At 51.7% G+C, this 17,133-nt stretch overlaps 1 protein-coding gene across 2 annotated transcripts in view; it reads right to left on the bottom strand.

Annotated features, from left to right (window-relative positions):
* Nucleotides 1-11,978, bottom strand: part of LOC111939342 (protein CEPU-1) — a 365,998-nt gene extending 354,020 nt beyond the window's left edge. Inside the window, exon 1 of one of the 2 annotated variants that reach the window (XM_086860983.1) lies at nt 11,576-11,978. In XM_086860983.1, the coding sequence (XP_086717109.1) occupies nt 11,576-11,651 (76 nt within the window). In that variant the 5' untranslated portion in view covers nt 11,652-11,978. The remainder of the gene's footprint in view (nt 1-11,575) is intronic. The other variant, XM_086860984.1, reaches the window with a different exon arrangement.
* Nucleotides 11,979-17,133: the final 5,155 nt, after the last annotated feature.

The raw sequence follows: 17,133 nt of genomic DNA, 5'->3' as shown, positions 1-17,133 counted from the left end.
TTGAGTGCTTAGCAGAACGATGATAAATCCATGACACAGGCACAGGGACAAGAAGCCAGGAGCATGGGGGAACACGTGCCTGTGTGCACACAGCTCAGTGTGCAGGGGAACATGGCTTTGCACGTGTGTCACACACAGGAAAGAGGCAAAAAGCCAAAAGAAAAGGTGGAAATGAGTCCATCTGAGGATATTGCTGTGTTTGGGTGGATAGAGAAACGGGTAAATGATAAATTAGGCACTGCCAGTCAATCACATTTTCTAAATGTTTTATATCCCAAAAGCTATAAAAGCAATATTCCTTTCTGGCCTTATTGGAGCCATTTCTGGAAGGCAATCACATCTGTTTCCTCGGGGATTTGAGCTGAACTGTGCCTTGGCTTTTTTTTTTTCCTTGCCTCTTTTTTTCCCCTCCCCTTTCTATTTGCTCTCTAGCCTGTTACCAAAGCAGGGTCAGAGCATGCATACAAATAGGGAGGAGGAGTGAAAAACAAACAGCCCTGAACCAGTGGTGAACAGACAAAAAGTGTCTGCAAACTTCTCATGGCAAAGCCACAGCTCCAGTAATCACAGGCCACAGAGATTTTAGGTCGGGCAGCTCCCACGTCAGTATTTCCTTTGCTTTAACGTGGATAATTCCACAATTGCATTGATATTATGGAGATCTGCATCCTGGGGCACTGCTGTGCATCACCTCGGATGTGCTGAGCCACCCAGCCTGCCTGGGATTTGTGGCACCACACAGTTCCCTTCCATGAGCCCTTGGAGAGATGCTCATGGATTAAAGCCCAAATCCCTCTCTGCATCCCACAGGCACCCAGAGCCGCAGCCACAAAGGTACATTTGCTCTCTAAAGCAGAAGGTGGGTTTTTCGCAGGAGTTCATCGGAAAGGAAGGATCAGCAAACCATCAGAGCCTGCAGATGGAGGTCAGAATAAACAGGGGGTGAATGGAGCGAGGAGCTGAGGCTCGTTAATGAGCTCTGCCAGTGAACCACAGTGACTGCAGAGGGGAAAGCTCCTCTCCCTGCCAGTGACAGGGACAAAAGGCTCCGGGTGAGGTGCCAAAGGGGCTGTCCCATCTCTGGGCATCCAGACACCCCCCTTAGCATTCAGGAGAGAGGCTGACCTGGCACAGCTCTGCACCAGCAGCCACAGCCCATCACCCAGCTCAGACAGCAGCCCCACCATGGAGCACTTTGGGATCCCCTTTTCCTCCTTTTCTGAACTGCAGTTTTATTTTTGCCCATGGGGAAGCAAAAACACAAGCCAGATCTCCCCCACACTAAAATTTAAAATATCCCTGTTTAGATTTAAGTCTTATTACCATGCTGGGCCCTCCTGTATTATTTCAACTGATTGGAATATGGTGGCAAAGGAATAAGTTCTCCATACAATTTTCTTCCGATCCTATTAGTTGCAATACAATTACAGTGAATACATCAATTCTTCGTCCCAGCAGCTCCTGGAAAGAGCCACCTATTAAAAGCTGGCTTATTAATGGAATTGTACATCCAGGATTAATCGGGCCACGTTGGCCATTTCCATTTCTCACTCCACAAGTGCTTTTGTTTGCTTAATAGGCTGAAGTAACTTGAGAATGACACAACTTAGAGCTCCCCCATTTGCTCTGCATATCGCCAGCAAATTTAATATCGCTTTCTTTGCCGGCGTCTCTCCGGGATAAAACCTGGCACGTGCTGCCAAGGAAATCCACCCTGCAGGCTGGGGAGGGGTAGAAGGGGCTTTCTGCCTTTGGCAGAGCCCACAGGGGGAAATTCCTCATTGATCCAAGGCTTTAAACCCAAAGGGAAACGCCAACACCAAAGCCTGCTGGATGAGAGGCACTGGAATATCATCCCATGAGCAGTTCAAAAGCTTCCCAAAGCCCCTCAGAGCATCACCCCCTGCCCAGTTTGATGCAGGGAGTCCCCTCTGACCCTCCCTAGTCCCTGCCTAGCCAATCCCAAAGCCAGTCCCATTCCCCAGCATCATCCCTGCACTTGGAAGCAAGGGCGCTGATATTCCTGTGGCAGCAAAGTCACTGCATGTTGCAGCACAGTAATATAGTATGACTTTTCCCTTTAATGGAATTTTTCTAGCCCACTAGGAAAAAAAAGACTCCATTAGCCATACTACAAAGGCTCCTACTTATTAGTATTTTAGAACAGCGGCAAAAACATTTCTTGAATCTAATTATTGCTGACAAATATGAAAATTGAAATCAAAGTTAAATTTTCAGCTACAGTGCCTCATTCGGCCGCGGCTCGCCCGCTCCCGATTGCATCAACACATTTATTCTGCTGAGCAGGCTCCCAGATTGGGCCCCCCCATTCCCTGCAGCCCACCCCTCCATCTTCAGAGGCATTAACTCTGACATATTCATCTCCACAGCCGGGCCACAGAACCAACTTCATGTTTACCAGCTGTACGTGGCCAACGCACCGGAGCGAGGCTTCCAGGGCTGGGGAAGAAGCGGGCAGAGCTTGCTGCTGGAAGAAGAAAGGGATAGAATTGCTGCTTTTTTCTTTTCTTCCCCTCTTTTTTTTTTTTTTTTTTTTTTTAATTTATTGTTATTTATTTCCAACTTTGCTGGCTCCTAATTCCCCTCCCAACCTGATCTCCGAAAGGGTGATTTTGAATTCCACAAGACAGAGGATGTGGAAGGGAGGGGAGAATGGAGAGAGGGGGGGAAATAAGGGAAAAAAAAAAAAAGCCTTGTCAACATATTTCCTTTCTCCTACCTCCCCCCAACATACTGTAAAAATCAATCCCCTTTGTCATTTTGCTCTGCTTGTGTGAATGTTTAATGGCTGTCGAGGGAGATAATGATTGCTGCTAGGAAATTCATTTCAGATTTGCTATTTATAAAGTACTTGGTGCTCAGGTGGGAAATTAACATAAGGAAGGGGGAAAGGGACCGAACCAGGGAAAAAAAGCAGCAGGAGAGGAGGGATGAGATGCTGCAAGGCTGGTTGGAATGGGATGGAGCTCAAAGAGAACCTGCATCTGGTCCCACCTCTCCTGGGACAGAGGGAAAAGGTTTGCATGGAGCAAGGATGGCGCTGCCAGCCCCTTCCCACCCATGGATGCACGGACACAGAGCCAGGATTATCCCCCAAGTGCCTGGGGGTTTCATCCCCCAAAAATCCAGACCACCAGCCCCAGCAGCACCAATGGTTTGTGCCCCAGCCCCTCATCCCCTTGGATTAACCCCAAACCTCCTCTGGGTCCCCTCTCCCCCCCAACCTGTTGCCACATGTGGGATTTCTGAATCCCGAGGGAATTCCCATCTGCGCTACAGCCAGATCCCGCAGCACGAACGCTGCCATTGAGTTGCTAATTCCTTGCCTCAGAAGTTGCTTTTCACTTTCTGATTTTTCAATAATAGGCTTGGTATGAATCCCTTAAGCTTCTGAAATAAGCTGAAAAACGCTTTTCCAGCCATTTACATAAACACAAGTGGATCAGAAGGAATAATCATAGTTTATGCATTATTTGGGGGCTTTGGAGATGGTTTCTAATGTGGTGTCAGGTTTTGAAGCCCAAAACATACAATGGGAAGCGTTGATGTGCAGAAAAGCAGCACAAAAAAGTAAACAATAAATAATACACGTTTTTTTCATGTTGTCTTCAATGACAAGGCGGTTTTGGCTCCGCCACTACCCCGGCCTCTAATGGATCACAGATCCTGCTCCTCGCCAGCTTTGTTCCAAAAAGGACTTCATTAAGAGAGATGTCACTCATCCTAAATCCAAATTCACCTCGTGCCAGCCAGCCCTGCCGGTCTCCTGTGCCTTGGCCCGCTCTCAAAAACCCCAGTGCTGGCTTTGGGAATTGACTTTGGAAAACTGAAAGTCTAACGGAGGCACCCTCTGATCTCTAAATACCATCTGTCCTGTAGAAAGGGAATAAAAGCTAAAAACACCCAAACCAACCCAGGAACAAAGTGCTATTCACCAGATAACTCCTCTAAGATGGGAGAAAAGCCCTAAACACTAAAAAAAGAAAGAGAATATTATGGTATTAATGAACCTTGGTTTGCTCTGAGGGCCTGTCACGCTTCCAGTGAGGCGGGTCAGGTTTGGCTTTCAAACCAGTTCTTTAAATCAAGAATTCTGTTTCTGCTAAAATGAAAACATTAGCAAAGGAGCTGTTTTGAAGAAATAACAATACAAAATGGAACAAGGCTGGAGACTCCAGGCTCTTTGATACCGCTGGAACGTGGCCTTCAGAGCTCCTCTTTTTTTTTTTTTTTGTTTGAAACCACTTCACAACTTTGTACATAAAGCTTCAGCAAGCTCCGAAGAAAATGCTTCAAAAATCAATCCTGACTTTTTCCAGGATTTACTTTCACTGGGAATTTGTGATTGTTCTTTTTTATTTCGTTTTGGAATTAGAAAACCCTAGAAGCATTCTTCTTCTTTTCGAATATTACACAATTTCCTGTGGTATTTCCCACTCCTCAGCAGCTGCTCTCTCCCACCATGAGTCACTGGAGGACACAAACCAGCCCTATGGGGTTGGACTTTGTGAATTCCAAGCTGCTTTCCAGCCTAAATCAGGGTTTCTAGGATCAGCAATGTGTAAGGAAAACACACCATCCTCTCAAGGCCAGGTTGGACAGGGCTTGGAGAAACCTGCTCTAGTGGAGGGTTCCACCACGGCAGGGGTGGAATGAGATGAGATTTGAGCTCCTTTCCAACACAAACTCTTCTGGGATCTTTTTCTGTAATTTCCCAAAAATTCCCTGATGAGAACCTGCCCTCACCCTTCCTCCAAGCCAGACCCAGTGCTCCAGCAGTGAGCACTTGGCCCCAGCTCACCCAGTGCCTGGAGGTGACCCAGAGTGGTGCTGTGCTGGGACTCCTCAGTCTGGCAGCACCTCCATCCCCATGACCCCCATGGGAAGGCTGAGGATTCCATGCCAGCTTCCAGCAGCGCTGTAAAGGGAATTCTCTGAGCACCAGGAATTCAGGCACAGCAGATGCCCGGAATCCTGACTTCCCCACACAGCTCCTGTGAAGCATTTCAGAGTCAAGGCTCCTTTTTTTGACTGCCCTGATTAGTAAGCAAAGCATGTGGGAGGTGGAGGAAGGGAAAGTAGGAGGAGGGGGCAAGAATGCCAAGAACCAAACACTGTCTTTAGAGGGAACAGTCAACAGGACACGGGGGCCAAGGGGTCAATTAATTTACAACAGCTTTCAGCATTAGACATATTAACTGTTAAGCGCATCAAAAATCCGAGCTCTCCCTCCTGGCGGCAGATAACAGAGCCCAGCAAGGCAGCACCTCTGATTTATTATTAACCACGAGCAAGGTGCCTGCTTGGGAAGGAGGAGGGAGGGAGGGAGGGAGGAGGCTGCTCCTCCCAGCTCCTCCTGCCAGCCACAGCTCCAGATGCGCTGGGAGCACGAGGGATGCGATGCCTGCAGGATGCACCCATGGAAGGGCTGGAGGCGTTGGGGTGCCCCAAGGGGTGCAGTGATAAAGGGATCACTCTTTGTGATCCTGTTTTTTTCACAGAATCCCAGAATGGTTTGAGTTGGGAAAGGATCTTAAAGGTTCCTTATTCCACCTTATTCCAACCCCCTGCCATGGGCACAGACACCTTCCACTATCCCAGGTTGTTCCAAGCCCCATCCAAACCAGCCTTGGGACACTTCCAGGGATGAGGCAGCCACAGCTTCTCTGGGCACCCTGTTCCAGGACCTCCCCACCCTCACAGCCAGGAATTTCTCCCCAACATCCCACCTACCCCTGTCCTCTGGCAATGGGAAGCCATCCCTTTCCTTGTCCTCTCCTCCAGGCCCTTGTCCCTCTCCAGCTCTCCCAGAGCCCCATTAGGCACTGGAAGGAGTGCTAAGGTCTCCCTGGAACCTTCTCTTCTCCAGGTGAACAATCCCAGCCCTCCCAGACTGTTTTTTTTTTTTTTCTTTTTCCTTATAAAAACTTCTAAAGGCATGAAAAACCCATGTGCTGAGGTGTGGGTGCTGGCTGGCAGCAGGAGACAGAAGCATGGCTCGGGCTTCCACTATAAAATCCCCAAATCTGGCACCTTGCTCATCTTGGCTCCTGTCTGAAACCAAGAGCTCAAGTCCAAGTCACAGCTCCAAGCCCTTGCCATGAACATCAGAGATGGACCAGGTTTGGATGAGTCTAACGGGAGATTTGTCATGGCCCATCAAAGGAGAATGACCAGTAAAGCTTAAAAAAAATCCCATTTCCCCTCTTTAAAACTCTTTTCACTTCAACTGGAGAACAAGCAAGGAAAGTTTTGGCTTTTCTTGCCACTACTGAAGTTTGAGAAGCGAAGATAAACACAAGTGGAGATCTTTTTCTGATCCCCATGGCCAAATATTTGCTCTTCATGTGGTGTTTTCCAGGCTGAGGAAAGCTGAAGTCCACCTCCACTGTCTGGAGCTTCCCGGGAAGAGCTCTCCCCATCCACTCCTGGTCTATCATAGCAAACCCTGCTCACTAACCTGACCTAGATCTGTCAACTGATCCAATTTTTCCCCATGGGAAAAAAATAAATAAATAAATGGGGGGAGATAACAATATGGGTATTTTTAAGTGAAAACTGCAAGAAAAATACACAAAGCAGACACTTGTGATATCAAATGCACTCGTCTGAGGTGGAAGTTAAAAGAAGACGGAAAAACCAGGAGCCAGGGTTATTGTGCTGGATTCCTTTGTGGAGAAAGGAGAAGTTTTTGTGAGACACAAGGATATCCCAAAAGTGGCTGCAGCCCCCAGAGCACCAGTATTGTACAGAGGGATGGTCCCTAGGCTGGTTCAGAAGTTAATTTTACCAAAGGAGGTTTTTCCCAAGCTCCCAGCTCCCACCTGATCCCCTCTGCTTATCAAAATGATATTTATCTCCTTTTCACCCATGAGGCTCATCCCAAATGTGGCAAAGAGAGAGCAGTCCCACACCAACTTGGACTTCCATAAAATCCCCAAATCTGGCACCTTTGCTCATTTTGGCCCCTGTTTGAAAGCAAGAGCTCAACTCCAAGCCCAAGCTGCAGCCCCAAGCCCTTGCCATGAACATCTGAGATGTTTTTTGCCTGCTCATGTGCCCTCTGTAGATGGCCACAGGCACCTTGTTCACGTGTGTTTCATGGCCAGCAAACAGCTGCAGGTCCTGACATTTGTGTCAGCACTTGTGGGACCTCACACATCTCCAGTCCACCTGGGGGGCTCCTAAACCTGGTGTAGCTACAACACTGACCCACTCCAGCACCTGCTCCCGTGCTCTAAACTAACTCATTACACTCAACAGAGTTTCCATTTTGATTTTTGTCAATTTGATCCCCATCTCTTTTGATGGAGATCTCTCAGTATCAGCAACTACAACTTTACTCCTCCTTGTATCCTGCCAATCCGCTGCTGTGTAACCAGAGCAGGGCAGGGATGCTCCCAGGGAAGCAGCAGCAGAAATCCACACATGGAAAGCCCCACCTGCAGCTCCACCACCCAAACCCAAATCCCAAGCCCCTGCCCAGCATTTTGGGTGCCATCCAGAGTTTCACACAGTGCAACTGCTTTCCAAAGGTCTGCTCAGGTTCCTTGCTCTGCTGCACCTTAAAAATGTGCCAATTAATGCCAGGTGGTGGCCTGATTTCCAGAGGTGCTGATGGCTCCTCACAGCTCCACTGAGAATCAACAGGAGTGACAGATGTTCAGCCACGCTCCAAATCCACAGGCGGAGTGCGCTCCCCTCCTTTTATGTACTGCATATAACTGGGTTATCTAATCATGTAGGTATTGATTATTACTGTTATTACCTATTAAATAGCTATTTTCTGCTGTTGGGGTGAATATCACATTTTATTGACCCGCACTATAACTATTAACCACATCTAATATTTTTCCCGAGGACCGATAAATCCGGGCATTCACAAAAAGATGTCGATACGTGTAATTTTTCTTATACACATTCATTAGTGCAATTACATCCTGCACGAACTGCCAGGAGGTTTCCCCTCACCCCTCCAGTGAGAGAAAATTCTCACAGGATGCGTAGCCCCAACCCAGATTCCAAATCCTGCCTTTCCTGAGGGGAAGCACCCAGCCTCTCCTCCCTGTGGATTTGTCTCTGGGTCAGATCCAGCCTTTCCATCACACACCAGCACAGCCTGTCTCAGTTTGGGAATTATCTGAATCCCAGCCACATCGAACGAGCGAATAATTCTTTCGGATGAGGAACGCTCTGTGTAGGATGTTGACACATGCTATTATTTTACATACCTATTTCAGCTTGTATGCTTATTAGAATAAGGTCTTTATGCTAATTTGTAAATCAAATTCCCATAATTCTTGGCTTACTGATGCTAAAGGCCCAGCTAAATCTTCTATGACCTTTTAGCCTGGTTAATCCTTTTACGCGTGGCTGAGTGAAGAGTTTTCTTGTCTCTCCCACTGCCGAGTGCTGGGGTGAGATTTTTGCCTCTTCCTTAAGAAATCCAGGTGGGCTGTGAGTCAGGGACATGGGGCACATGTGAGGACACCCCTTTACTCTGAGCCAGGGAAAGGGGGAGGAGAAAACGCTGCTGCCTGGTCCCTGTGTGAGGATATTTTGGATTTCCATAGCTGCTATTTAAAAATCCCACAGAAGACACAGAGCAAACACAATGAGAGCTGTGTTGCCAAATTGCCACTCGCTTCCCGGCGCCCGGGGCTATCCCAGCCCTCTGCAACCTCCCCCCTTTCCATCTCCTTTCCCAAGTTTCAGCTGGACATTTTCTGGCTCCATCCTTCCTGTGGGTGGATGCAATGGACACGTCCAGCTCCTTCCCAAGGGGATGCAGCATCCAAGAAATCCCCCAGCTTCTCTTGGTGTCCAACCACGCTGGACATTCCAGGGCTCAGGGGGCTCCTTCCTGACAGACACAACACTCAACAGCTCCCATTTTAGGGCCACAATTCCACAAATCCAACAAATCCACAAAATTTCTACAAAAGCGAATCTACAAAACTGGGAGGAGCTGCAGATGTTTGCACAAATGCAGGTGGTCAAATGCTTCTGAATTATCCCACTTCACACTCCACTTTCCTCTCAAGCACACTCACAAACCACTTTTCTTATTGTTTGTTTGGCTGGAAATAGGGAAATGACCTGGAGTATGGATGAACCACTGCAGAGGGCAGCACACATCTCCGGAGATTTTTGGAGATTTGTGCAAAACACAGTTTTCCTGCATGACAATAATTTTCACGTTTTCAAACACAAGCCAGCTCCACTTCTGGACACCAAAAGAGGGAGAAAACTTATGAATTCCAAAACCTGCTTTGATTATCAGAAGAATCCACGAAGCAGAAGCACATTACTGATGATTTTCAGCACTGCATACAAACCTAAATATTACCTTGAGGTTGAATGTACCCAAATTTCTCAAAACTCTCCTTAAAAGTTTGTGCTAAAATACAAAATTATTTATAGGGTGCATTTGTTTGTTTTTTTTTTTAATGACTACTAAATAAAATTATGCAGGGAAAAAAAAAACCCTCCCATGGGGACTCCTTCTCTCCAACAATGCAGCAACTCCCAGCCCAAAGGAGGCCCCAACTTTTTGCTGCTGAAGGCTGCCCTGGGCAATATTTCACCCAGCTCTCCACGGCTCTGCCCTGGGTCCTCCCCAGACCATGGAGCAAGGTGTTTCCCTGCTTTTCCTCACTCCAGGGGTGATTCAGGGGCTTCTGGCACCCACATCAGATTCCTGCAAGGCAGGGAATTGGGGGATTCCCAATGGCTGTGGGCAGCAGAACATTCCTCCCCACTGCTCTGCTGCCCAGGAGAGTTACAAAAATAAGAAATAAAGAAATAAAAAACCAACTACTTTTTGATCTGGAAGCTTTGATGGGAGCAGGGAGAGGAAGCAGGAAGGATGACCAGAGGCATGGAATGAGACTGCAAGGAAGCCAAGTCAGGAGCCCCAAAGCAAGCATTAAAAAATAATAAAATAATGAAATCATAAAATAAACGAAGCACAAAATCTGGGCGGGAGAAGCGAGGAGGGAAAGGTGCAGTTTCATCCCTCTCCTGGGCAAGCCCCGGCTCTTGGCACCCCAGCAGGGCTCCCTGCAGAGGTGGCAGCCGCAGGGAAGCCCCCGGGATGCAGGAATGCCGGCACGGGGGGCAGCGAGCCTGGGAGGGGGAGAGAGCTCGAGGAGGGAGAGCGGGAGGAAGGCGAAGAGGAGCGATGCCTTGGCGTGTGATGTGCATGTTAAGCAGCCCGTGCCGGTCCATACGGCACCGAGGGGCTCTCCCCCCGCACAGCGGGGCCCGGCCTGGCCAGCAGAGAGAAGTTTGTGCTGGGAGACACCCAGGCACCATCTCTGGCCGCCCCGCAGCCCCCAGCCCCACACAGCCTGGGCTCCCCGAGCCCACCCGAGCCCTGCTGCAGCGCCCCTCGGCACACGGGGGACGAGGCTGCGCTGCTTTGGACATTGCCAGCCTCCGGCGGGCACCTCGGAGCAGCGCAGAGGTAGCTGGATCCGGCTGTGGAGAAGGAGGTGCATTCAACCCCCGGCGTGCATCCATCCTCGGGAGAACCTACATTCCCCCCGAGGAACGCCTGCATCCCCCCCGGCGCGCATCCGTCTCGCCCAGGAATACTCGCACCGCCCCGGGGGTGCATCCATTTCCCCGAGAAGTGCCCGCATCCCGCCCCGGAGCCCCGGGACCAGCCGCCCCCCGTGCAGCATCCCCCGTGCAGCATCCCCCGTGCAGCATCCCCCGGTGCATCCCCCGGTGCATCCCCCGTGCAGCATCCCCGGTGCATCCCCCGGTGCATCCCCCGGCGCATCCCCCGGCGCATCCCCCGGCGCATCCCCCGCTCATCCCCCTGCACATCCCGAGCTCCCGCGGCGGCCCGGGGCAGGATGCGGCTCCAGCCTCTCCTCCCATGGAGGAAACCCCGCTCCCACAGCCCCTCCAGATGGCTGCGAGGAGCCTAACGCGAGCTGACAGGCTCGGCGCTCCCGGCCAGATGGGGTTGGCTCCTGCCGCCTCTTCCCCCCTCCTTTTCCCATCGCTTTTTGCTCTTTTTTTTTTTTCGCTCGCACAGCTCCCCCCTCCCCTCCAAGCACCGTCCCCCGGCCGTGGGGAGGCGGCCGAGCTGGCCCGGGACAGACCGGCTGAGCACTTCCCAACTCGCAGCCCGGCGGGAGCGGGGCTGCACCGAGTTTTTCGGACGACCTTGCTGGAAAAGCAAAGGCGTGGGGGGAGCACAGAGGAACCCCGGCCTCCCCCCGCCCGCCCCCAGCCTGTTGGATCATCGATCCTGCCAGAATTGTGCCGGGATGGCAGAGTCCTTCTGCACCCGCAAAAATGATCGGGACGCCAGGAGTGTCCCCCCCGCCGCCAGCCCGGTGCGCCGGGAATTCCTGCATCCGCATCCCCCGCAACTTCACAGCGGGCTGGGAACCCTTTCCCAGCTGTGTCCCCGCTCTGGAGGGATCCTCACCCCCACTCTGGGGGGCATTCTCATCCCCCAGCCCCCTCGGAGGGTGCTGCTGTGGGAGCGCGCATCCCCCGCCCGCCCGGGCGCGTCCCCCGCGGCGTTCCCTACCTTGGGAGAGGAGGAGCGCGGCCATCCCGGCGAAGATCACCCAAGAGACGGGGTGGTGCATTTTGGCCTGGGCCATGTTTTCCTTCTCCTTCCCCACTCACTGCCAGGCGGGGAAAGGTTTAAAATCCAGCGTTTTCCCGGAGCAAAGCGCAGAAAGAGGGGCGGGGGGGGGGGGATGGGGGGGGGGGGAGGAAGGAAAAAGGAAGGGGAAAAAAAAAAAAAGGGGGGGGTTAAAAAAGCACCGAAGGGTGGGGGAGGGGAAAAACCCAAAAGAAAAAAAAAAAGGGGGGGGAAGGGGGTCGGAAGGGGTTGCAGGTGCGAGGACAGGCGCTGCGTGCCCGCCGCTCCGGCCCGCACACGCCGCCCGGCTGCAACACGCCGCCGGCCGCGCACGCAGCCGCCCCCGCGCAGCACTCATTGGCTGCGGGCCCCCCCCGCCGGCACCCGCACCCCCTAACCCCACCGGCAAACACACCCCGAGCACCCCCGGCACCCCCAGCACCGGCATCTGCACCCCCGGCATCTGCACCCCCCAACATCTGCATCCCCGGCATCTGCACCCCCGGCATCTGCACCCCTGGCATCTGCATCCTCAACATCTGCACCCCCAACATCTGCACCCCTGGCATCTGCATCCTCAACATCTGCACCCCCGGCATCTGCACCCCCAACATCTGCACCCCTGGCATCTGCATCCCCGGCATCTGCACCCCCGGCATCTGCACCCCCCAACATCTGCATCCCCGGCATCTGCACCCCCCAACATCTGCACCCCCCAACATCTGCATCCCCCAACATCTGCATCCCCGGCATCTGCACCCCTGGCATCTGCACCCCCCAACATCTGCATCCCCGGCATCTGCACCCTCGGCATCTGCACCCCCCAACATCTGCACCCCCGGCATCTGCACCCCCCAACATCTGCACCCCCGGCATCTGCACCCCCCAACACCTGCACCCCCCAACATCTGCATCCCCGGCATCTGCACCCCCCGACATCTGCACCCCCGGCATCTGCACCCCTGGCATCTGCACCCCCCAACATCTGCACCCCCGGCATCTGCACCCCCCAACATCTGCATCCCCAACATCTGCACCCCCAACATCTGCACCCCGGCATCTGCACCCCCCAACATCTGCATCCCCAACATCTGCACCCCCAACATCTGCACCCCCGGCATCTGCACCCCCCAACATCTGCACCCCCCAACATCTGCATCCCCAACATCTGCATCCCCGGCATCTGCACCCCCCAACATCTGCACCCCTGGCATCTACACCCCCCAACATCTGCATCCCAAACATCTGCACCCCCCAACATCTGCACCCCCCGATATCTGCACCCCCGGCATCTTCACCCCTAACATCTGCCCCCCCCAGCATCTGCACCCCCCAACATCTGCACCCCCAACATCTGCACCCCCAATATCTGTACCCCCTAACCCCACCGGCATCAACACCCCCAGCATCTGCACCCCCAAACATCTGCACCTCATGACCCCACCAGCATCTACACCCTGACCACCCCCCCAGCATCCTGACCCCCAGCACCTGCACCCCCGGCAATGTCAGCACCTGCAGTCCCCAAGTTCCCCCTGGCATCCAGACCCCCAAACTGCCCCCCGCGGGTATCTGCAGCTGCCAAACCCCACCAAAATCTGCACCCCCCCCACCCCACTGAGCTCCCCATCCCTTGGCACCCACATCCCCCTCACTGCAGACCCCAAAATTCCCCCAGCATCTGCACCCCGGACATCTGGATCTGCATCCCCCCAGCACCCACATCCCACCAAATTCCCTGACATCTGCACACCCCCACATTTCCCCTTGTGCCCCTTTTCCATCATCCACACACCCCCACAGCACCCTTGCAATTCCCCTCAAGCTCTTCCCCACTGGGAGAGGGGGTGAATCCCTCCTGGAGTAGCTGCAGTGATGCTGTGACTCAGTTTCCCCAGCTGCACGATGGTGGGAGGGGTTCACACACCCCCCCTGTGTCCCACCCACCCAAAAGGAAGAAGGGCACCTGTTCCTGGGGGGCTGATGTCTGCAGGACAGCCCCAATCTTCCCCTTGCACACCTAAACACACGTGGAAATGCCTCTAGAAGCAAATTTAATATGGAAAAACTCTTCAGTTTGGAGCAGAAATCTCCTTTTAAGTCCAGATCAAGGTGGGGTTTTGTTCTACCTGTAACCAGGCTCATCTGATTCCTCACACCAAGCCCACCTCCTGCTCTGAGCAGCATCTGGGCCCCTTGGATCCAGTTTAGGGTTGAACACACTCCTGTTACTTCAGCTCCTTGCCCATGCCAACTACTGGTCCCTGTTTCACAGCACCAGAAATAAAACAGACTTTTCTCCAGTGAAGGATTCCCAAACCAAACACATCCGTCCACATCACAACCCAACATCAAGAGCATGGCACCCACATGCCCACACAGAAAAGGTCCTTGAAAAAAAACCCTTAAATTATTTCCACCCTTTGTCCAATAAAAAGAATATCTGAGGCTCTAAACCCCCAGAGACCCCTTTAAAACAACCTAAATAAAATCCATCACATTAAATATTATTTTCATAAGTGATAAGGATGTCTCATTTCATTGCTTGAGGTGACTCACAGCCCCTTCAAACAACATTATAGCCAGAAAAAGAAGACAAAGAGGAAAAAAAAATTAAAGATATTCTGGCTTTTTGTATTTATGCCTCCTCAGAGGCTTCCAAAAATCTGAGCTGTTCACTTTGCAATTCAGAAGAAGGCTTGGCTGCAAACTCTTGGAAATCCAGCTGTTTCTCTCTCTGTCACCCAGAGAGACCCCGAGTCAGGTCCAGGCCGGTTGTTCTGCTGCAGGAAGGTGACAGAGCACAGGTCCCTCTGCTCAGGCCCCATCCACAGATCTGACAATGATCCAAATGTCAAACACTGCGAGGGAGCTCGGGCTGGACGTTCCCATCAGCTCTGTTTGATGCCCCCAAAGGGTCACGCTGTGCCCAGCTACAGACAAGATGCATTTCACCCATCCTTGGGTGCTCCCCAACCCCTCAGCTGCTGTGATCCACCAGTTCCCATGGGGGCTTGCCAAAAGTGGCTGCAGACTGATGCTGAGGGCTCTTAGCTCTCCTTCCTTTTCCCCTCCCAGGGCTTGGCTCGATCCACAGACCTCGAGCAGCCCCAATGGATCCAGGGCTCTCCAGCACCGCTTCCTGGTACCTCCAGGAGCACCCCACACCCTGCCAGGGCCCCCACCACCCCCCAGCTCATTAGGACAGCTAGCTAACGAGCACAGTAGCACTAATGACCCTGTCACCCATGACAAGTCCTGGCTGTGGCACAGCAGGGTATTTCTCCAGAAGCAAACACAGGGTATGGAGGATTTAATCTTGTCATGATGTCGGGGCTTGGAGTGTTCCCCCAGCGACCTCCAGCTGATGGAAAACCCTTGGAGAGGGGGAAAGATTCCTAACCCCATCTCATCTCAACCTCTCCACTGCTTCCCCACCATTCCACCAGCATAAATCCCCTACAATAACAAACCACAGAGCAATTTTTCCCACTCTTGGCAACACTCCTTTGACCCCAGCTTGCCAAGCCAGCAACAGAGCTTGGAGCAGCTGCAAGTGGTCGATTAGGTTAGTTTGGTTTATTACCAACACATTATGCTTTAAAAAACACAACTTCCCTGCCTATTTGCCTAAGCAGGGAGAGCAGTTTCTAAGTCAGCCCTACGCAGTCGCTGCTCTTCCTACAGATTTGCTCCATGCATTATTAATCCACACAGCGCTCGTTCCGAGCACGGATATTTACCCGATGCACCAGAACAGCTCTTAAGGAGCCTTTGGCTTGTGGCTTTGTGGAACATCAACTTTTCATGTTGAACAGCAGGTGATGTTCAACAGAATGCCTTGCAATAAATGCCTAATATCTCCATTACACTCGTCCATATCTGTGTGCTGGGCTGATAGGAACATGCAGATAGCAGGGCTGCACTCCTGAGATAGGGATGGGGGGGAACAAGTTATTCATTGGAAATCATATATAAATATATATTTATACTTGGTGTTAACCAGGGACACCATCCCTCCGTGCATATCGAGATGTAGAAGCCTCCTTTTGGCAGAAATTCCTGCAAAATTTCTATGAAATTCATTTCTTTTCTGCCCCTAAATCTGAATAAAAGCCCAAAATGCAACACCTTGGCTGAAAGTCTGCAGGGAAAAAAAAAAAAAAAGTGATGTTCTGCTTTGCAAGGAAACCTCTAACTGGCTCTAAAAGGAGCGCTGTGACCTTGCTGAACAGCACTGCATAATTTTTAATAGACATTTTTTGCTGGAACTGACATATTCCCAGGCGTGGTTTTATTTCGCTAACATTTTTTCCAGAGGGAAATGCCATGTTTCATTGGATTTTTTTTCATCATCCCTCCATATACATCCCTATAATTACTGTATGCATTACAATAGCATTGGCATGCCTTTGATAAGATCCCGGTTCCATTATGTTCGACTCCGTGTGTACACCTGGTAAAAACAGTCCCTCCCTTGAGCTCTTCAAGTCAAAATAGAGAAAGCAGAGGAAGGTGTTGAGACAAGAGCAAATTACTTCTCATTTTAGGGCTGGAAAAATAAGACTTGGGAAGGCTAAGCCACCACGTGAGGCCAGGGAGAGAATTTCCAGCTGTGTCATGAACAGAACCAAAACCTCCCAGATTTTCAGGCTTGCAGGGCTCACCTGCTTCACCTTGCAGCGTTTCCCCACCCGAAATGATTCTGCTCGTGGCTCACCAGTGTGAGGGGAGAGCTAAGGCAGCGCTTCCACCACTCTGCCAAAAACACCAGCCATGAATTATGTGCAAAATCCCCCATTTTTCTTGACAAGGGGCAGAATTTGTGAAGCTCCTCACATAGCCCACGTGTCCACACAAAGGCAATCCAGCACCCCCGTGCCCTGGAGTGCAGGGGACACATGGAGCCAGACAGACATGTGCCCACGGGTACCCAGCTTTGCTCCTTTAATTACACCTCCTACGGGTGAGAAAGATAAACCCAAACGGAGCAGCTGCATGAAGGGAGGAAGCCTATAAGTTATTCATAAGTTCAGGCTCAAGCTCCTCTCTTGCTTTCACTCCATGACACCTTCAAAACATATTATTCATCTATTTTTTCCTCCTCTGGGAAGGGAGATGGTAATTGTAGTAAATATATCACTGCCAAGTCATCCTCGCAGCCTCCGAGGCTGCACGGCGCTGGGGTGGGGATCTGAGGCAGCAGATTTGGGATGCCTGGGATCCGTGAAGGACAGCCTCAGGCTGCTCAGCACTGGGGGAGAACCTCCATCCATCCCATCCTTTGGGATAAAAACCTCACAGTGCTCGCTGAGCCACCTGCAAGTTGTTCACAAGACTTTTCCACATCCAGCCCAGCAGAGCTCAGACTGGGGACACCAACTCCCCCAGGATGTTGCACCTCGTTTTCATCCCATCCTGCTGGCATTTGGGTCAATTTTTGGCTGTTTCTGGCTCGCAAATAAAAAAAAAAGCCACTCTCACCAGCATCCCTGCCT

The sequence above is a fragment of the Cyanistes caeruleus genome, chromosome 23 (genome assembly GCF_971803275.1).
Source record: "Cyanistes caeruleus chromosome 23, bCyaCae1.hap1.1, whole genome shotgun sequence".
NCBI lineage: Eukaryota > Metazoa > Chordata > Aves > Passeriformes > Paridae > Cyanistes > Cyanistes caeruleus.
This window is presented reverse-complemented; position numbering and strand designations above follow the sequence as displayed.